Source organism: Cyprinodon tularosa, unplaced genomic scaffold, assembly GCF_016077235.1.
Source record: "Cyprinodon tularosa strain WSP-4 unplaced genomic scaffold, ASM1607723v1 ctg816, whole genome shotgun sequence".
In the NCBI taxonomy this organism is placed as follows: Eukaryota; Metazoa; Chordata; class Actinopteri; order Cyprinodontiformes; family Cyprinodontidae; genus Cyprinodon; species Cyprinodon tularosa.
Window position 1 is genome coordinate 220,950 of NW_024039581.1, and position 21,715 is coordinate 242,664.

The 21,715-nt window shown below is 39.7% G+C and overlaps 1 protein-coding gene across 1 annotated transcript; it reads right to left on the reverse strand.

The window, feature by feature from the left end:
• Window positions 1-3,377: 3,377 nt before the first annotated feature.
• imp3 (IMP U3 small nucleolar ribonucleoprotein 3) lies at window positions 3,378-15,607 on the reverse strand. The gene is made up of 7 exons (XM_038272069.1): window positions 15,386-15,607; window positions 8,985-9,092; window positions 5,836-5,910; window positions 5,672-5,751; window positions 4,996-5,047; window positions 3,873-3,945; window positions 3,378-3,792 (listed from the first exon to the last, which is right to left on the reverse strand). The coding sequence occupies exons 1-7, from the start codon at window positions 15,520-15,522 to the stop codon at window positions 3,766-3,768; spliced, it is 552 nt and encodes a 183-aa protein (XP_038127997.1). The 5' UTR covers window positions 15,523-15,607; the 3' UTR covers window positions 3,378-3,765.
• Between the last annotated feature and the right edge of the window lie 6,108 nt (window positions 15,608-21,715).

The following is a 21,715-nucleotide window of genomic DNA, read 5'->3' on the forward strand; positions in this document are numbered from 1 at the left end:
TTTTGTTTACACGAGTGTAAAACAAAAAGAAATTTCGTTTGGAAACAGCTCTCTGGACAATTTCTTTTTTAAAAGTTCAGCCTTGAAAAATAGTTAAAAAAAAAATCTTACATTTTAATGCCTCTTTTATAAAGTGCTCAAAATCACCAGCAACATTAATCAGTTCAGTTCAAGTTTATTTCTATAGCTCCAATTCACATCATGTGGTGTAGATGTAAGGCAGAGTCTTGTCCAGAGGAGGGCGCTCTCCTGTGTTGGGCCATGCGTCTGTGGAGAGGTTGTTTGGTTTTTCCAATATAAAGATCAGAGGATTCCTCACTGCATTGACCTGCAGACACTCTGCTCAGATTAGGTCTGGAGGTTTTATCTTTAGGATGGCATCCTAAAAATAAAAAGCAGAGATGGGAAGTAACGAAGTACAAATACTTCCTTACTGTACTCAAGTAGATTTTTCTGATATTTTTACTTTACTTCACTACTTATTTTTATGGCGACTTTTTACTTCTACTCCTTACATTTTTACACAAATATCTGTACTTTCTACTCCTTACATTTTAAAAAATTGTCTCGTTACTTTAGTTTTGAATCATTTCAATGGAGTTACCGTTATTATTTTTCACGTCATCAATACCAAATTCAATCTAATTGGATTGGAATCTACGTTGCATTTGACGCACCACTACAAGATGAATCGACAGATTCGGCGGTATTCATTGGCGGCAAATCATTGCAGCTTGGTGGCGGTGGCGTTAGCATAGTAGCATGGACGACGAGATGATTGAAAATGAACACAACGGAGATCTAGTCCTATTGGCAGACATCCATTTAAAATGTAGGCAACGGCATGAAAAAAGTGGTTTCTACTTTTACTTTTATACTTTAAGTAAATTTACAAGCCTGTACTTTGTTAATTTTACTTGAGTAAAGAAGTTTAATCAGTACTTCCACTTTTACCAGAGTATTTTTTAACACAAGTATCTGTACTTTTACTCAAGTACGGAAAGTGAGTACTTTTGCCATCTCTGGATAAAATATATATCATATACAGGTGCTGGTCATAAAATTAGAATATCATGAAAAAGTAGATTGATTTCAGTAATTCCATTTAAAAAGTGAAACTTGTATATTATATTCATACATTACATACAAACTCATATATTTCAGATGTTTATTTTGTTTAATTTTGATGATTACAAATGACAACAAATGAAAATCTCAAATTCATCATATCAGAAAATTAGAATATTACTGAAGACCAATAAAAACAAAGGATTTATAGAAATGTTGGCCAACTGAAAAGTATGAACATGAAAAGTATGAGCATGTACAGCACTCAGTATTTAGTTGGGCCTCCTTTGGCCTGTATTACTGCAGCAATGCGGCGTGGCATGGAGTCGATCAGTCTGTGGCACTGCTCAGGTGTTATGATAGCCCAGGTTGCTCTAATAGTGGCTTTTAGCTCTTCTGAATTGTTGGGTCTGGTGTATTGATCTTCTTCTTCACAATACCCCATAGATTTTCTATGGGGTTAAGGTCAGGAGAGTTTGCTGGCCAATTAAGAACAGGGATACCATGGTCCTTCAACCAGGTACTGGTAGCTTTGGCACTGTGTGCAGGTGCCAAGTCCTGTTGGAAAATGAAATCTGCATCTCCAAAAAGTTGGTCAGCTGCAGGAAGCATGAAGTGCTCTAAAACTTCCTGGTATGTGGCTGCGTTGACCCTGGACCTCAGAAAACACAATGGACCAACACCAGCAGATGACATGGCACCCCAAACCATCACTGACTGTGGAAACTTTACACTGGACTTCAAGCAACGTGGATGAAGTGCCTCTCTTCTTTTCCTCCAGACTCTGGGACCTTGATTTCCAAAGGAAATGCAAAATTTACTTTCATCAGAGAACATGACTTTGGACCACTCACCAGCAGTCCAGTCCTGTTTCTCTTTAGCCCAGGCAAGACGCTTCTGACGCTGTCTGTGGTTCAAGAGTGGCTTGACACAAGGAATGCGACAGCAGAAACCCATGTCTTTCATACGTCTGTGTGTGGTGGTTCTTGAAGCACTCACTCCAGCTGCAGTCCACTCTTTGTGAATCTCCCCCACATTTTTGAATGGGTTTTGTTTCACAATCCTCTCCAGGGTGCGGTTATCTCTCTTGCTTGTACACTTTTTTCGACCACATCTTTTCCTTCCCTTCGCCTCTCTATTAATGTGCTTGGACACTGAGCTCTGTGAACAGCCAGCCTCTTTAGCGATGACCTTTTGTGTCTTGCCCTCCTTGTGCAAGGTGTCGATGGTCGTCTTTTGGACAACTGTCAAGTCAGCAGTCTTCCCCATGATTGTGTAGCCTATAGAACTAGACTGAAAGACCATTTAAAGGCTTTTGCAGGTGGTTTGAGTTAATTAGCTGATTAGAGTGTGGCACCAGGGGCCATCAATTTTGAACCTTTTCACAATATTCTAATTTTCTGATATGATGAATTTGAGATTTTCATTTGTTGTCATTTGTAATCATCAAAATTAAACAAAATAAACATCTGAAATATATGAGTTTGTATGTAATGTATGAATATAATATACAAGTTTCACTTTTTAAATGGAATTACTGAAATCAATCTACTTTTTCATGATATTCTAATTTTATGACCAGCACCTGTATATACTGGAGAAACCAAACAACCTCTCCACAGACGCATGGCCCAACACAGGAGAGCGCCCTCCTCTGGACAAGACTCTGCACTACATCTACACCTGATGGACAAAGGACATTCTTTGGAGGACCAGAATGTTCACATTTTGGACAAAGAAGACAGGAGGTTTGAGAGGAAGGAAGCATCTATGTTAAGAGAGAAAAAACAACCTTAAACAGAGGGGGGGGGGATTCAGCTTTCAGCTTCCAAAAACCTCCAATTCAGTCATAGACATGATCCAGATATCCCCACACCCCATCATAGAGGAACGAAGCACCTACCCGCTCCAGCCTGTGAACAATACCTCCTTAACGACCGACCCTCAGAATCATAGGCCGGTTTCAGGTATTACAGGTTAACTATGGAACCAAACGACCCATTCATCGGTTACCGTTAGCATGTTTCCAAGCGATACAAAGCTTTGTCTATAAAGACTCAAACTCTGTGTGGTTTCAGACATTTGAATTGAGAAAGCTTCCTGGAGGGGTGGAGAAACGTCTTCAAATCTGGGAAACCAAGTCCAGTGGACATTTTTTAAACTTTTACAGAATCAAGGCTCAATAGCGCAAATTATTAGTGGGGTCGTCCCCACCAATCCTCAGGAAGTTACGCCTATGATTTACATCTAATATGGGATCCAGCTACTGTTCCTTTAATATTTTGTTGACATGGATTCAATTTAAGACATTTTTTATTCTTTTTAACATACTTTATTGAAGTTCTGCAAAAGTCTATTCACTAAACAATAAAATAAAATCTGCACAATCAAAGGAGCTGGATTTTTACCAACAGGCAAAAACAGAAGAAAAGACAACAGAGCAGCTTCTGATATAAACATCCAACTTCTCAGCCTCTGGTTCATTTTCAGGAAGGAATCTCCTCCTGTGAGTTCAATAAACCATCTTTGGTGACAGATGTTTTTCAGGGTGTGTCTCATTCTTGTTGAAGTTTGAAATATGCAAACGAGCTTCACTGAAACCTGGCTGCAGAAACGCCTTTCAGCAAAGCGGCTCCTTTATGGTGGAATCATGAACCAATAAGAACTCTGATGTTCGTGTCTGTTTCACTCCTCCGCTTACGCTATCAGATCAAAGTCATCCCTCTGCAAAAAAAGAACAAAGGTTGGTGTCAGCCATGTTAGTTAATGAGGTGTTAGCAGCCGCTCAGAGCGCGGTGACTCACCTCGTCATTATAGTTCAGGACGTGTTGCTTGATATTTGAAGAATCCACCCAGGTGACAAAATCCTCCATATTTCTGAAAAATAAAAAAAGGTTAAAGTCCCAAATGATCAATTTTAGACAATTTTGCTCTAAGCTTCCTTTGCTTATATACGGGGGGGGGGGGGGGGGGGGGGGGGGGGGGGGGTTACCATTAGGCAATACTAGGCAGCTGCCTAGGGCCCCAAGTTCCTGGAGGCCCCATAAATCTCTGTTTCCATGTCTGGTTAATACAACTATTCCTTATTTCTGCACATTAATTATGTTTTTGATAAAAATGCTCTGACTAAAATGCCATCAGAACGCTGATAATATTAAGTGTGTCTCAGCCCCCCCCCATCAGTGTCCACCATATTGGATCAGTCCATTTGCTGCACATGTTCAGAAAGGTCCAAACAGACAGCAGCAAACCATTTGAAAACAAACCATGCAAAGAGCAGTGTTGCCAACTTAGCGCTTTAGTCGCTATATTTAGCCACTTTTCAGACCCCTCTAGCACTTTGATTTCTAAAAAGCTCCTAGCGCCAAATCTAGAGACTTTTTTCTGCTACTGGAGACTTTGGAGACAACATCTAAAAGCAGCGAACTCTGCTCTCCAGAGCGAGTAGATTGGTAACCCCGCCTCCTGCTCTCCTCTATCTTGTCTGCTGTCATGATTCATGCAGCTATTATTTCATCCAAATGAAAAATGGAGAACAGATAAGCAGAACATGGCCTGTCTACAGTGAAAAGAAGGACTGGGTTATTTACTTTGGCCTTTTTGGAAACACAGGAAGGAGCAATCAGCTAAGTGAGCTTAGTGCTTGGAAAAAATCTTTCATTCCTTTAGAGACAGCATGAAAAGTCAGCTGAGTACAAAACATAGAGAGGAAAACAAGAAGAAAAGGGACAAGAAGAGAGGGACACAACCTAGAACAGATAATGGATGTCTATTCTATTAACATTTCTCTATCTGTAGAATGGGGCTGTTTATGTGTTGTCTTCTCCATTCAGAGGGCCCCCTGCCTGTCTTTGCCTAGGGCCCCATATTTTCTACATCCATCCCTGCTTAAATAAATCATTTTACAGTAAAAGAACATAAACTAACCTCGTTACCAGAAACGCTGGATCTGTAACAACATCTGGGCCGACACGAACATCTGTCAGTGAGTCAAGGAAAAGCAACTCAAACAGCAATCTGGGATCTGAGGAGGGAAACAGGAAGGATTCTAGCCTCGTGAGACCATCCTGATGTCGTGAGCTTTCAAGGTTTCATTCGCAGATCAGTCTGGAGACTCTCCGTTGAAGAAAATGTGGAGCCGTTCACCAAACGAACGTCCAATCAGCGTTGGCTTTGAGGCGGGTTGAGGTGTGACGCAACGAGAAGCGCGACAGTTCAGTCTAAAGAACATGGCGGCTTCAGCCGATGAAACTAGCGTTAGCGTGGCTATCGAGCAAGTTTTATGGGAATTACAGAGTATTTCTTCACTGAAAGAAGAGCAAAACACTGCTCTGGAGGCTTTTCTCAGAGGAAAAGATGTTTTTGCTCTTCTCCCGACTGGTTTCAGCAAGAGTTTGATCTATCAATTGGCTCCTCTTCGTCGTCGCTCTGTTAGTACGTCATATGCTTCGTTGATCTGATTGGTTTATTTGGCCCGTCTATCACCAACATAGGCCAATCAGCTAACCAGGATTTTCGCCCCTTCCCAAAATTACTTCAACGGAAGGTTTCCAGATGGATTTGCTCCGCATATCCATCTGGACGAGTCGGGTTAGAAGGATACGGCCTTGCTCGATGAAAGTTATGGCCGTCTTCAGGTTCTGAGCCATGCGGAGCTTCAGCATGATGCTGGGCAGGCGCCTCCTGCAGGAACACACAGGAAACGCACAGAATAAACAACAAAAATAGCAATGCGCCGCCGGTTTGAGGCGATGGCGTTTTTTTTACCTGCAGAACGCCGACGCGCTGACCTTCTCCGTGAGGGACAGGTTCTGTCTGGTGGGGATCAGGCCGATGCTGTACCTTAGGAGATAAACGCCAAGAGTCTACCATAAGCCGATCATTATAGTCATGTTGAGGTGAACAACGATAAGATCAAATATCTGCTGCATCTCTGACATCGAAGGTCCCGCCCATCCTGACCTGAAACCAGATGTTTACATTTAAAAAAATAAAATAAATCAGGCTAAAAGTTCCCTGTTTTAGTCTGCAGCAAATAGAACTAAAACTAAAGTGAGCGTTTTGACATTAAGCACTGCAAAAAATTTGATTTTTTTCTTGAATTGAGGTCAGTGAGACACTTTGCCAATAGATCCAGACATTTACATTTAAAATAAGAAAATATAATTGCATTGTCTTATTTCAAGTGCATATTATCTAATTATCTTATTTAGGAGTAAAAAAAATCTCATTCCATTTGCAAATCATCTTATTTACCTGCTCAAATTAGGGGGAAATAAACTAAATTTGAGACATTTTTAACTTATTTCTCATCACTGTTTTGCTCCCAATCAGCCTGTTGGTTTAGTCTCCGATATAAACTCCCTCTGCAGTTCCTCAGTGCTGCTTCCTCGTCTTTTCTTGACTCCTCATGCAAGTTTTCCCTGATTTCTCCAAGTTTCTGTTTTTTTCTGTCCTTATTATGTTGGATTTTTGGATTCATGCATCAGTTACCTGTGAGAACTCCATTAAGTAAGTAAGTAGTAAGTAAACTTTATTTGTATAGCACTTTTCACAGACAAAGTCACAAAGTGCTTCACATGATAACATAAAAACAACACAAGTAAAAACAGATAAAATGCAATAAAAGCTATAATAAAATCTACATTAAAGGAAGAGTACACCCAAAACATGATTAGCCTTCATTTTCTACTCACCCCCATGCTGAACAACACTCTGGAGTACTTTTTTGATATCTCAAATGCATCTGGAGATCTGGGAGGCTTCTTGCTGTCTGCTGACATTCAAATAATGGAGGTCTATGGCGCCCGAGGCAGAAAGGTCCATAAAAGTCCACAAAAAACGTGTCAATATTCCTCCATACTGCTCGTCCAATGTATTCCAAGTGTCCTGAGTGGGTAGCGTCCAGAATTTACTCGAAACGAAGTCATTTAGAATGTTTTTAGAGCATAAACAGTAGTGTATAGTATTTCCTGAAAGCGCGTTCACGAGTCTACGGAAACCGCGGCAGACCAAACCAGATGAAAGTGCGCATTCAGCGTCTGCTCTGCCGATAATGCAAGCGTAGAAGAAGAAATGTGCTGTTTACCTGTGCAAAGAAAGAAACAACGAAAGAAAAATGTCTGAGGACTTCAGTGTTGAGGAAGAGCATGAGTTCTTTGCCGAGCTGAATGCTGAATGTAGAAAATGAAGGCTAATCATGTTTTGGGTGTACTATTCCTTTAACCTCCTTGCCTCTGCCTTTGGGTCCTGAAAACCTCACCCAAACCCTGACATTTCTAGATTGTCTTTGCAGTGAGGTGAAGGAAAACTTTCCTTAACATGAGAAGTTGATCCCAGCTGCTAAAGAACGGCGGTGGCAGTATCATGCTGTGGGGGGGGGGATATGCTGCAGGAATGGTTCTCTTCATAAAAACAGATGAACGGATGGAAACAGAAGATCTCTAGATGTCGAGGCAGGAAAACGATTGAATCAATTATTGCTGTAAAACAAAGTTGGTAAGAAATCACTATTGAGGTAAAAACAAGTGTCAGCTAAAAGACCTTAAATGAGGAGCTTGTTCAATTGTAGTTTTCCTTCATCTGACACAGCAGATAAAATGTTAAAACCCCCACAGCTGAAAATAATCCTCCATGTTCTGTGTCACGGCATCAAGCTGATCTATCTCTATAGTTCTGCTGCTATAGGCTTAGACTGCTGGAGGACATAGGGACCCCTTTTTCATCATTCTGCTTCATTCTATCTCTATTCTCCCACTCTGCAGAATCTGTTAGTTCAATCTCTAACGTTCTGCTCTCTCTGCTTTTTCTCATAGTAGCTTCATCTGGTCTGTTCCTGTTTGGCTGTGACTCCATCCTGGAGAGAAATATCTGCTGTGCTGCTGCCATCAACACCTCAGATGATCTCGCTCTCCAATTGAACGATTCAGATTAGCTAGAATGAATAGCAGGGGTAGAGCGTAGCCGCCTGTGGCCCAGGATGCCAGTTATGACTCCAGTCCGGCGTGCCGATGATGTCATACACACTCTGCTTTGTTTTTAAAAAATAGAACCGCGGATGTTTCGGAGCAAGCTGCTAAATGTCTCGCCATCTGACCCCGTCTCCTCAAGCCGTGCTTGGCGCCATTTATTTTTCAGCCCTTTATCCATGGTCACGTCATCTTTTAACCCCTCCATGTCATTCCGTTCTCTCTGTCGTCTTTCTCTCCAAACACAAAGTTTCATTTATTTATTTTTTAAACTTTTAACACGTCTCTCCGTTGAATGGAGCCGTAAACGGCGGCAGGTGATTCTCCACGTAGAACTTCAGCACTGAACCATAATCTATCTGGTGACTGGAGCAAGAAAATAGAGGAGGAGGTACATGCTTTCCTAAGACCCGCCCCCTCCTTCTGATTGGCTAATACTGTTAGTTTCAGAGCGCTCCTTTGCTCCCATTGGCTGACAAACGCAGAGGGATTTTGATTCTTTTTAAAATTTATTTACTGTCAATTTTCTAGTTTTTTGTTGTTTTTTTTTACCCCCATCAATCACTACAAGGCGGGACTCCGGCTGGAACAGTTTAATCCCTGAACACTAAACCAGCCGTCTGCTGTTTGAAGCGCGTGCAGCGTGAACATAGGAACTCGTCAGTTTGGGCGGCGTTCCTTGCGTTAGTGAACAGTGCAGCGTGCTATCAGGCGGGAGGAGGGAAGAGGCGGCGGAAGCAAACACGCAGGGAAAAAATGCAGAAGAAGAGACTTCCTCCATTTTACCATTAAGCAAAAATTCAAATCATGGACTTTTAAAATCAAGAACTAATCCAATTGATTTGATTATTTATCCAGGAACGTAGCAATGGTTGTTTTTGACTTTTATCGAGAGCCTCCGTTAGTTTGTTGTGTGGTTGATCCAGGCAGTGACTCCTGCTAACTCACAGCTTTTCTAACAGCCGATGCGTGCTCTGAGCTCTGAAGCCGTCCTTCTCATCCAGGTCTCTGATCTTCTGGGCCACATCTCTGATGTTACGACTCAGCTTGTTGTACCTGAAAGAAAAACATGGTCACCGCTAAAGGACGCCGCATCCTCAATTCCAACATATAAAATACTACAAGGTAAAATAACTGCCAATAAAAACATATGCATACTAGGACTGGGCAATAAAATGCAATATAATCACAACTTAAGAAAATGGCAGAGGCAATGATTTTAGTCAACAGGATAAAGACAGTACATTTCTCCCTCCAGCCCTTTAGGTGGCGGTATTACGATTAAAGCAGGCATGCTGTCACACAGAAGGGAGCATAGAGCTGCAGCTTTAACACCTAGATCTATGCATTATAGTAGAAGAATATTTTAATGCAAATATTACAGTAAAGTCCTGCAGCTCTGGATGGCGGACCAGGAAAATATCGACAGGTTTAGTGCAAAAGAAAATCGCAATATTGGTCGAAAAAAGGGTTGAAACAAATAATCAGATGTCTTAATCTGATAAATCAATAATTGAAATAATCGTCAACTAGTTTAGTAATCTATTAATCATTAAATGGAGAATAGAGACTCTAAAATGTGCATTTAGCTGACAGAGCGACTCAGAGCAGGAATTATATAAAATTTGAATCACTGAATGACCCTGAAATCTCCAATCATCATCCGCCCCGCCGCGCTCCACCCGCCTGCTCCACCCGCCTGCTCCGCTCCGACTTCCTCTGAGCTCGAGGAGAGCAGGCGCTATATTATTATAACATTGGAAATTAACTTAAATTAAATTAATTTAATATAACATATTAAAAATATTCCCATCAGCATCCACATGTTCAGTTTCTGCCCAAATATTTCATTTCGTTGTGGATTTTTGTAGCAGGGATTAACCATCATCACGGATTAAATCAGGGATTAAATTATCATCCAAGGTTTGAATGAACTCAGAAGCATCTTTTCATCCATTCCTGCAATAAGAAGTTTCCTTTGACTGGATCTGATGAAACTTTTAAGCCTCTCGGTATAAAATAAATAATCTGATGGAGATGAGAAACCTGCTTCCTGCTTCCTGTTGAAGCACCAATAGTTTGCATCCAATCATTTAATAAAACACTCTTAGTTTTTGGGAATATATAAGAACTACGCTGTAATGTTTAGTTACTGATCTGTTGTTACTATATTTTAATTTGACAAACCGGATCTTTTCACCGTTGTTTTTCCTGTTTGGTGCGATTGGAATCACAGATCTTGACCTGACCGGAGTTAAATATACGGAAACCTGAGGGCAACAGGTCAAGATCATGTAACCCGGGTGTAAATCCCAGTGATTTTCCATTTACATGTTTAGATAATGGAGAAAGATCCCAGTGATCATTCTGTATGTTTTTCACTTCCCCTCATTGCTACACAGCCAATTGCTGTTGAGTATCAGGATCACATGTGCAACAGCCTATCAGCTAGGTACAGGGGCGGATCTAGAAAAATATTTATGGGGTGGCAAGAGGGGGGCAGGAATTTTTTACGGGTGGCAACATATGGCATTTGTTTACACTGAATTTTATCACAGTTTGGTGAGAATAGTATGTACAGTACTAGTGTTTCATGTGAAACAGTTCATATTTATAATACATCGTACAATGTGATCTCACTTAATAGGAGATAGAAGAATGATAACACTACTTCTAGGGGGGCCTTATGACAGGAAAGGCATTAAGGTAAGACACAGGTGCTGAGTCGCAGATGTGTGAGATTGACTGTCAGAGAGGCAGCTTTGCAGCATTTGCACAAGAAGAAACGATAGAAAGAAAAAGTTCCCTATCAGAGATCAATGGACTGAGCTGCACTAAAGTGAGCAGAACTACACAGTAGAAATAAATGGGTCAAGGCACCCGAACAAGGTACTGGACATCTATGTAATGTTTACTCTGAACACACATTTACCCCATTTGTTCCTCAGTAACTTGACATACAGCAGTTAAGGCAACATGAAAGGGACATTTCATGCATGTAAATATGCTGTAGATAGAGCTGTATATGGAGGACCAACTCTGCCATATTTAAAAATAAAAACAGAAATAGATAAAAGCTCAATAAATAAATAAGCATACAATTAATTGCCACCAAAAATACAATCAACAAATAAATGTAATTAGAAATTATATTATAATGGCAGGCAGAAATGTTAAAAGGGCAGGCAGAAAGAAATAGCGGCGAAGAAATAACTAGGGTAAAAAAATACAAATGAAGAATAAAACAGACAAAAATATTATAACATGCACATAAATAAATACCTAAAAATATAAGTAATTAAAAAATGAAGTTGAAGATAATAAATGACAAAAAAATAAATAAGGTAAATATTAAAAAGGCAAAGAAATAAAGAAGCCAATTTAAAGAGTTATATACCTTTATGACTAGCTGTATAATTTAATTTCTACTTACATTTATTTGTTGTTTGTATTTTTGGTGGCAATTAATTGTATGGCTATTTATTTATTAAGCATTTATTTATTTCTGTATTTATTTTTAAATATGGCAGAGTTGGTCCTCCATACTGCTGTATCAACAAATCAACAAAAAGGCGGGTTCTGTATGTTACATCAAAATCTCCACAAATCTGAAAAGAAGCAACATAAAAATACATTTTGCTTGTGAGTAGGTTCATACGGGTCATTTCTGGATAGTTTCATACTATATATACAAAAAAAGAAACAACAACACTGCTTCATATTAAGCAGGATTTACACCAGTATCACATTTTTACTTTTAACACTTTTGGTTTTATTAAAGGAAATATTAGATTTTCTCAGGTGCCTAAACAAAATGTAGCAGCTCTGTAAAGGCTCACCAGAGAGCAGAACATAAAGTTAACATGACTATAACAGCTGAATGCTGCGATTTCCATGTTGCTCAGCAAAACGCTTCACTAATGTATTTAGATCCAATCCCTTTGTGCGTTTTGATTTGAGTAAAACCAAACTTGATCGTCTCTTTTCTGTCATAGTTGACCGCAAATATGTCTTCATGAGCCTGAGACGTCAGGCCTAACTAACATCATAGATAGAGAAATAACGTTCTGCAACCTGATTTTTATCATCTCAAAATCAGCATTGCAGCTATGCTAGCAACATTGTGCTTTCATTATGATTTCATTTCTCTATAGATAGTTAATCAGTTTTTACCTGTTTCATCCCGTGTCTCCTCTCCCCATCACCCCTGGCTCCCTCGCTTTGCCTCATTTGGTTTTCAAAACAATCAGTCTCAGTCGCTCTCGCGTCATCTTGTGCTGCATTCACTGCAGTCCGACATTGGAAATTAGCGGCCGTAATTCTCAAATGATCCATAATTTATAAGACTCGCCGCCCCTACCGCCAACTGGGGTGGCAGCAGGGGTGGCAAGGCTGACATTTAGGGGGGCATTTGCCACCCTATGCCACCCCAGTAGATCCGCCTATGGTTAGGTATATTAGTTGGAGTGGGGAAGTTTGAAAGACTATGGCATGTTGGGAGAAGCAGAGCTGCAGGAGCTAACTACTTAGCCGAGATGAGATGAAAAAAACTGTTTGTGTTACATACAAACTATGGAATTGGTGAGTGTTTCTTAGTGATGGTGAGATGAAGCCTCATGAGGCATTGAACCGTTTGGCCAAATTGCTTCAACGATCCCCACAGTTCATGAGGCTTCATGTGAACATGTCACCACCTACTGGTGGACAGCAGAACTACAGTTTGTAATAAAATCTGTGATTTTTTTTGCAATTGTTTTTCTTTTTTTCCCCTTTTAAGTTCCCTTGAAATTGTTAATGGTTGGTGTGTATAATAAAATCTTTTGTAAGTTTTTTTTAAGTGTAAAATTTCCTAGAACACTCATTTAAGGTGCACAGTTTTTCTACCATTTTAGTGAAATAAACTTTTTTTTTGGTTTTAATCAGGTTGGAAGTTGTGTTCAACCAATCTTTTAGCCAAACCGACCTAATTTAACCAATCTATATTTTTACTCGGGCAAAACAATGCAAATTAGTCTCATCAGCCAAAATAATTAAGTTCAATCGCAACTTTCAAAAGAGAAAGACAGGTCTCGAACCGTCAACCTCTAGAGTGAGAGTCTGTCTCTTACAGACAATGCCACTCATGTAGACAGTCTGACTTAGGAGAAAACACTACTTAATACTAACGTGTTAACACTGACTTTGTTCAGTGGTTTGCTCAAATTTTGATCATTACATTGTTTATTCAAACCAAATTAGCTTTAAGCAACTAGATTGGTTGTTTTTCCAACCAATCTATTATTAGAATCTATCCAAACTTTATCCAGCTGACAGCAGCTCTCCTCCAAACTCCCACATCTTGACTGAACACTGAGGCTGTTTAGATGCCTGTCAAAATTCTTGCGCTTACCGAAGCGGTCACATGGTATCACGGTAGCGAGGCCTCGGACGTCACCAATTTTGGCCCCTCCTCTACATGAATCACGCCTCAAAGCCTCGGCTCATCTCATAACATCACTAGTGTTTCTCCTTTGTGGCTTAATTTTAGCTCATTATGTCTTTGTTTGTTGTCTAGCTGCTAAATTGCTGACTATACAAACAGATGCCCAGACTAGCTTTGAAGAACCCTATGTGGACAATGAGGTGCCTTAGATATTTATTGAGCACTTGTTTGTATTAGTTGTTGTTTTTACATTTCATGTTGACTAATTTATATAGTGCAATTTATATGGAACTTTATATTTATTTAATATGCATATTGATTGAAAATTACTATTTGGAATTATCTGTAGTACAAAGAGTACCACTTACTGAATGTGTGTGCACACTAGAATGTTTTGTTTATATATATATATATATTGATAAAATGGTCCTGTTTCATTATTCAGGCCGGGTGTTGATGGCGAGCTGAAGGTCCAGGCCTAGAGCCCAAGAAAGATTGCACTTTGGGTGCACAAAGACTTTGGATCTCCTGCCAGGCTGGTAGGAGGCTCCTTGCAGCCAACGAACAATTTTGTTTCCAGTCTGCTCTGACTTTTGTCAGTCTATGACCTGCACTGTACCAAGCACTTTAAAAGGAATTTGCTTGGGACCTTTAATCAACCCCAGCTTGGGGTGAATGGACTGAAGGGATGTGGTTTCATTAATTGTGGAATTGATTAATTTTGTTTTTCTTTTTCCTCTTAATTGTTTTGTTGTTGTTTTTTCCTGTTTTGCACATTTTATATGGCCATTTGGATGTTTCACTGATGTTGTAAATATATATGTATAAACTTTCCTTACTATAAATACAAGGCACTCGCAACTGCAAACTTCTAGTCTCTGTCTGCTGTTTCATGAGTCGTATCCATCTTCTGAGAACTAGCCTATTGACCTTATGTGTTATGATCCATTTGCATTAATTTAAAATATAGTATACTGTTGTTTTTTACAGATATGCTACAATCAGGTGAAGTATTTTGACGGTGAAGGACGGAAAAGACGTGCGGAGGATGTGGAACAGCTCTCATAGATTAACATGACTTTGCAATCGCTCTGCAGGACGTATGTGGCGGAGAGACGGGGGACGTGGAATCTGGGGGTGAAGCCGGGTCACTCAGAAAGGAAACATCGGTTTCAGGTTTATTAGTTCAGTTTGAAGGAAAAGCAAAACATCAGGTCCAGAATAATCAGATAGAAATGTTTGTTATTTACTGAGCTGTTTATCAGACTTCCTCTGATTGGTCAGGAGCCACATGGCTTCCAGCATCTGTTTACCAGTACAACTATAGAGCTACAACATAGATATGCACAGGGCTGCAGTGATCTACCACACCATCAGCTAGAAACCTGGTGAAATCAAACAAATTTCAAACAGTTTATTCTAATTACGGCTGCAAATAACAATTATTCTGCAAATCAATTAACCTGTTGATTATTTTTCTATTAATCGATTAATAATCTGATCGCCAAAACTTACAGAACATTTGTTTATCATTTCAATAATCGCTTAATCTGATTGTTTCAGCACTAATCCTGATTATCGCTCTCGTTTTAGATGCTAAAGCTGTTAGCTAAACAGAAAGCTTTTTTTTCTTTCCACCATCTCCACATACATGATGAAAGTGTACCGATTAAAGCTCCAATAATAAGCTGATTAGAACTAGAACAGAGCTGTATAATAGCTTTGATAAATCAATGTTTCCGGATTATAAATAATTGTCTCTAAAGTTGTAGCGAATCTGCTCTGTAGAAATAAAGGAAGAAGTTTAAGTAAATAATTCATGGCTTCTGCCGGAGGAGCTTTTTAACTAAATAAGTCCTCATAAAAATGTAACAGATCAGATATTAGAGGCTAAACAGAGAGCAGCAGCATCCATGACGTCACTCACTTGGTGTAGTCCTCACGCCTCTCGATGTGATACCTGCGCAGGACCTTCACCTCGTGCAGGTTGTTGTCCACCTCCCAGTTGATGAAGTCCACCTTCTTCAGCAGCTTCTGTTCATGAAACTTTAATTTTCGAACCATTTTTCTCTGTATGCTAACTGACGCCGCTACGAGGGAAACCGGAAACACGCGGTGGACTTCTTCTTCTACTGCTTCTTCTTCTCTTCTTGTTTTCTATTATGGCGGATCGTAGCAGCTTTAAGCTGCATACCGCCCCCTACTGTCCATGGGTGTGTAGCAACATTATTTTACATCTAAGTCTATTTTTTTTAACTTTTTTATTCTGTAGATAAAAAAATAATGTTTTGTTAATGTTGTAATGTGTATTCTAATGAGTGCTCTTCAATGACGTCATTAATGGGTGTGACTATAAATTGTGGAGCATGTGCAATGTTGGTGAATGAAGGAAAAATAAAGTGGTGGCGTGTGACGTGTCGCCCAAGGAAACAACTTGGTGTAGTCTTGTGCTGTTATTCTCCGACTGTTCCCTGCCCTTATGATGACAGCGCCAACAGGTTATGGGCCCAGGAGGGAGATGGGAAGTCGATGGCAAAGATTGTGCTTTGATGGAGATGAAAGAAATTATGAGCTGTGGGAGGCAAAGTTTCTGGGACATCTCCGGCTGCACGGCTTGAAAGAAACAATACTGCGTAAGGTGGAGCCGAATGCAGATGAAGATGAAGATGACGACTCTGATAAAAACGAGGAAGCCTACGCCGAGCTGATCCAGTGTCTAGATGACAAGAGCTTGTCTCTAGTTATGAGAGAGGCGGCAGATGACGGCAGGAGGGCGTTGCAGATCCTGCGAGATCATTATGCGGGCAAAGGAAAGCCGCGGGTAATTAGCCTCTACACAGAACTGACATCCCTCCAGAAAGCTGCCAGCGAGACTGTCACAGACTATATTATTCGGGCTGAAACTGCCATTACAGCGCTAAGAAATGCTGGAGAGACGCTGAGTGATGGACTGTTGATAGCACTGACTTTGAAAGGTTTGCCTGAACCATTTAAGCCATTTGTTGTTCACATAACTCAAAGTGATGATGACAAATTAACCTTTGGTGACTTCAAAGTTAAGTTGAGAAATTATGAAAGCACCGAAAAGTTAAAAGTTAACATGGATGAAGATAATGTGATGACAGCCAGTGGATTCTCAAGCAAAGTGATGCAGAGACAAAAAACAAACCCAGAGTTTACGTGTTACAGCTGTGGCCAGAAGGGACACAAAGTGCGACAATGTCCGACGAACTTTAAAGCACAGAGACAATGGTGCAGTTTCTGTAAAAACTCCAGTCATAAAGAGAGCAACTGTCGAAGAAAGAAGAAAGAAAGTGTGAAACGGGCCATCGAAGGGGATGATCACTCGTTTGTTTTCAAGATGAGCGACAGCCAGATGAGCGGCTTGAAACAAAGAGGACTGATGGTAGACACCGGTGCAACGTCTCACATAATTAATGATCTAAGCAAGTTTAAAAAGTTTGATGATGCCTTCCGACCGGAGGAACACTTCGTGGAGCTTGCTGATGGGACGAGGACAACTGGCGTGGCACAGAAGAGAGGCGATGCAGAGGTGTGGCTGCGAGACACCGAGGGACGGAACGTGAAGGTGGCGATAACGAGGGCGCTGTACATCCCCACCTACCCCCAGAGCATCTTCTCTGTTAAAGCAGCGACGGCAAAGGGAGCCTCAGTCAACTTTCAACAAGGACATGATCAACTCATCTGCAAGGATGGAACCAGGTTTGACATTAACGTGTACAATAGACTTTATTTCCTTGATGTTCTCGATGAAAATGACTTTGCTGACAAAGAGGACGATAAAGTTTTGGGTTGCTATGACATTCAAGAGTGGCACAGGATTTTAGGTCACTGTAATTTTCAAGATGTATTAAAACTAGAAAATGTTGTGAAAGGTATGAAAATCAAAGGGAAGGTTGATAAAACTAAACTAGACTGTGAAACGTGTATTAAAGGGAAATTTACCCAGAGTAGAAATAGACAAGCTGATGCAAAAGCTAAAACGGCCCTTGAGCTAGTGCACACGGATCTAGCTGGCCCTATTGAGCCTGCTGCAAAAGAAGGATTTAGGTATTCACTTGCATTTACGGACGATTTTTCAAGTGCAATATTTGTCTATTTTCTAAAAGCTAAAAGTGACACAGTCAGAGCTACTGAAAGGTTTATTGCAGATGTAGCCCCCTATGGAAAAGTAAAGTGCATTAGATCAGATAACGGCACTGAGTTCATGTCAAGAGATTATCAGTCTTTATTGAGTAAAAATGCTATTCGACATGAAACATCTGCGCCGTATTCTCCCCATCAAAATGGGACAGCTGAAAGAAGCTGGAGAACACTGTTTGAGATGGCCAGGTGTTTGCTGATTCAGAGTAATTTGCCTAAAGAATTATGGACTTATGCTGTGATGACTTCTGCAGTTATACGCAACAGGTGTTTTAATAATCGTCTGGGGCAAACGCCGTACTACATGTTGACAGGCAAGAAACCTGATCTTTCTAAAATGAAGGAGTTTGGAACAGTGTGCTACTCTTACAAACAAAATAAGAAAAAGTTAGACCCAAGGTGTGATGAAGGAGTTTTTGTTGGTTATGATAAAAACAGCCCATCATATTTGATTTATAATCCAGTGACAGGAAGGGTGTGTAAACACAGGTTAGTCAGATTTCTAACTAAACCTGAAAATGAATGCCAAACTCAGACTGAACCAGAGGAGTTGGAGGATGAGTATTACAGAAAAACTGTTCCTGTTAAGTCAGAGTTAAAAGTAGAACAGCAGGTGTCAGAAGGAACAAAAGAGATGCGTGCTGAACCTTCAAGTGTGGGGAACACAAATCTCAGGCAAGATGAAGAACATTGTCTACGACGCTCCAAAAGAGAGAAAAAAGTGCCTCTGTATTTAAAGGACTACGAATGTAAGGCAGAGAGTGATGATTTTGCCACGGAAAATTTTGACAATGTTGATTATTGCTATCGTTTAGTGTGTAATACACCACAAAGTTTTAAAGAGGCCCTGACTTCACCTGAATCTGAGAAGTGGATAGAAGCTATGGAGGAAGAGGTTGAATCCTTGAAGGAAAATAACACATTTACTCTGACCACGCTGCCAGATGGTAAAAATGCAGTGGGGGGTAGATGGGTTTATACCATCAAGGAGAATGCAGATGGAGCTGAGACTTTTAAAGCCAGATATGTGGCAAAAGGCTACAGCCAGGAAGCTGGTATAGATTATGGGGAGACATTTGCACCAACAGCTAGCATGACGTCTATACGCAGCTTGATGCAGATGGTAGCTCAGTATAATCTGAAATTACATCAGATGGATGTTAAAACAGCCTATCTACACGCTCCTATTGATTGTGAGGTGTATATAGAACAGCCTGAAGGTTTTATGGTTGACTCAGAATTTGGTGAAAAACAGTTTCTTAAACTTAACAAATCGTTGTATGGTTTAAAACAATCTGGACGCAACTGGAATAAGATGTTATCTGATTATTTGTCTGAAAACGGTTTTGTACCAAATGAAGCAGATCACTGTGTTTATACAAAACATACAGCAAATAATAGAGTGATTCTAGTCATTTGGGTTGATGATCTTATTATAGCAACAAGTGAGGATTCTCTAATGGACAGTGTTAAAGACATGCTGAAAGCAAAGTTTAAGATGAGAGATATGGGGCCGCTTAAACATTTTTTGGGCATTGATTTTACACAGACAGAGGGAGAAATAAAAGTTAGCCAGAAAAGGCACATAACTAAAATACTGGAGAAATTTGGTATGTCTGAATGTGGTACTAGATGCACTCCATGTGAACAGAAGTTAAACTTTGAAAGTGAAAGCAAACTTGTAGACCCAAGATTGTATCGTGAGCTTATAGGAAGCCTAATATATCTCATGATGTGCACAAGACCTGATATTAGTTGGGTTGTAAGTAAACTCTCACAATATTTGTCACAACCAAGGGAGTGTAACTTGGTAACAGCAAAACATGTGTTGAGATACTTAAAAGGGACAATAGACAAGAGTTTATGCTTTAAGAGGAGCGAGCAGAAACTTCAGCTCGTAGCATATAGCGATGCAGACTGGGCTACTGATCAGAGTGACAGGAGAAGCGTTACGGGTTATTGTTTTAGCCTTAATAAAAATGGACCAGTTATCTCATGGAAGTCAAAGAAACAACAAACGGTGGCTCTGTCTACATGCGAAGCAGAGTATATGGCATTGGCAGCGACAACACAGGAAAGTTTGTATCTTGTACAGTTGTTGGGTGGAATGGACAAAGACTGCATGTATATGCCAGTTACAATATTTGAGGACAATCAAGGAGCAATAGCTTTGTCAAAGAACCCAGTATTTCGTCAGAGATGTAAACATGTTGATATCAAGTATCATTTTGTCAGATCTGCATTTTATGATGGAAAAATAAACATTGTATACTGCTCAACAGCAGATATGGTTGCGGACGTTTTTACCAAACCTGCCACAAAGCCAAAACTGGGAAAATTTATGCATTATATGTTTGGAATGTAAAATAACTTGTTTTAAATGTTCAAAAAAAAAAAAAAAAAAAAAAAATTGGAATGACGATTGTATAGTGCAAGAGCAAGTGGGGGTGTTGTAATGTGTATTCTAATGAGTGCTCTTCAATGACGTCATTAATGGGTGTGACTATAAATTGTGGAGCATGTGCAATGTTGGTGAATGAAGGAAAAATAAAGTGGTGGCGTGTGACGTGTCGCCCAAGGAAACAACTTGGTGTAGTCTTGTGCTGTTATTCTCCGACTGTTCCCTGCCCTTATGATGACAGCGCCAACAGTTAATCTGTGAATATATTTTATATTTCCCTAATTTTCCAATATTCCTTTCAGATTCCATCCTTTTCTTGTTCTTCCAGTTATTCTTCTCAGTTTCTCACTTTGTTCATAAGTTTTACGGTTCATCAGTCTCTCTGTTCTATATTTTCTTTTTCTCCACATTCTTCAAATGTATCATTATTTTTCCTCCCTATTAAATATAAATTATTTAAATAGGTCTAACCCACTCTTAATCGGATCATTCTTACTTCCTTTTTTCTTCTTCCCTTCTGTTTCTCTCATTCTATTCTATTGATTCTATTTTATACTGATTTTTTAACCTTATATAATCATCTTCCTTTCTTATCTTCATTCCATCTCTTTTTCCATTTTTTTACTCTTAATGAGTGATTTTTCCTTCTCCTTTCCCAAAGGAATTGTAGTGATTATTTTTCCCTCTAAAGCCATTTTTTTTCTAATATATCTGCTTTCTTTATTGCCTTTCACACCTTTATGTGTTGGAAACCAACATAACCAAATAATATAATATATAATATATAACCAATGCCAGCCCTAGATAATCTAAATAGACTTTGCTGGATTAATAATACCAATTCTTTTCTATCATTTCCTTCTCCCTGAATACTTCCTATCTGTGCAGACCACCACCCTGTCTGGTCTACAGACTGAAACAGTATAACTGCTGTGAAAACAGTCGATCTGATATTCTTTTAGAAATGTATATTTCAAACTGTGGTGTTTAACTTCCTTTTCCCACATGTCCTTTTAAATTCATTGAGCCACCTGAATATATTTTAAGGTAGTAATGAAATGAGTTTCTTAAATATATCAGTTTTTATCCCTGTTTCATTTAAATTTCTGTCATTTTTTATTTTAAGCAGTCTAATGTCTACATTTAACACTAATCGGATTAAACTGAGCTAGTTTCTTATCTTCTAATCCGTATTCTTTAACCAATTAGCTTATAATCCATCCAGATTCATCACTATGGAACTCTGAATATTCCCAACAGTTTTGTAGAATTGTTGGAGTTACATGGGACTTTTTCCTCTAACTACTTCATCTTCTTCTTTTTGATTGCTGATCGATTTGCGGCGCATGGCGCCGGCTAGCTGATAGCTAGCTGATAAACGCGACTTTTCTTTCTTTTATTCCACTGCGTTTAATTTTCAGGAATATTAGCTAATTGATGCTGTTAACGATGGGCTCTGTGTTTCCACCTTGAAGATTTCTCTCTCTCGTCACTCAGGACAAACTCTTTAAATAAAACTTTATAACTTATATTTATTAAATTACCAGGAGACACGACAACTGATTCTGATAGAAAAGATAATCTAACTCAGATCAGAGAAGTTGCTCAGAGTTGCAGAAGGCAGCTGCTCGCCTCTCAGGAAGTGACCCCGATTAACAGTTAAAGAAGCATTTTATACATGTCCAGTCTGAC

Coding starts and splice junctions, on each gene's coding strand:
- imp3 (XM_038272069.1), bottom strand. CDS start 15,522: ATGGTTCGAAAATTAAAGTTTCATGAACAGAAGCTGCTGAAGAAGGTG. Junction 9,093..15,385: donor AGGCGTGAGGACTACACCAA/GTGAGTGACGTC, acceptor TTTTTCTTTCAG/GTACAACAAGCTGAGTCGTA. Junction 5,048..5,671: donor AACTTTCATCGAGCAAGGCC/GTATCCTTCTAA, acceptor ACTCACTGACAG/ATGTTCGTGTCGGCCCAGAT.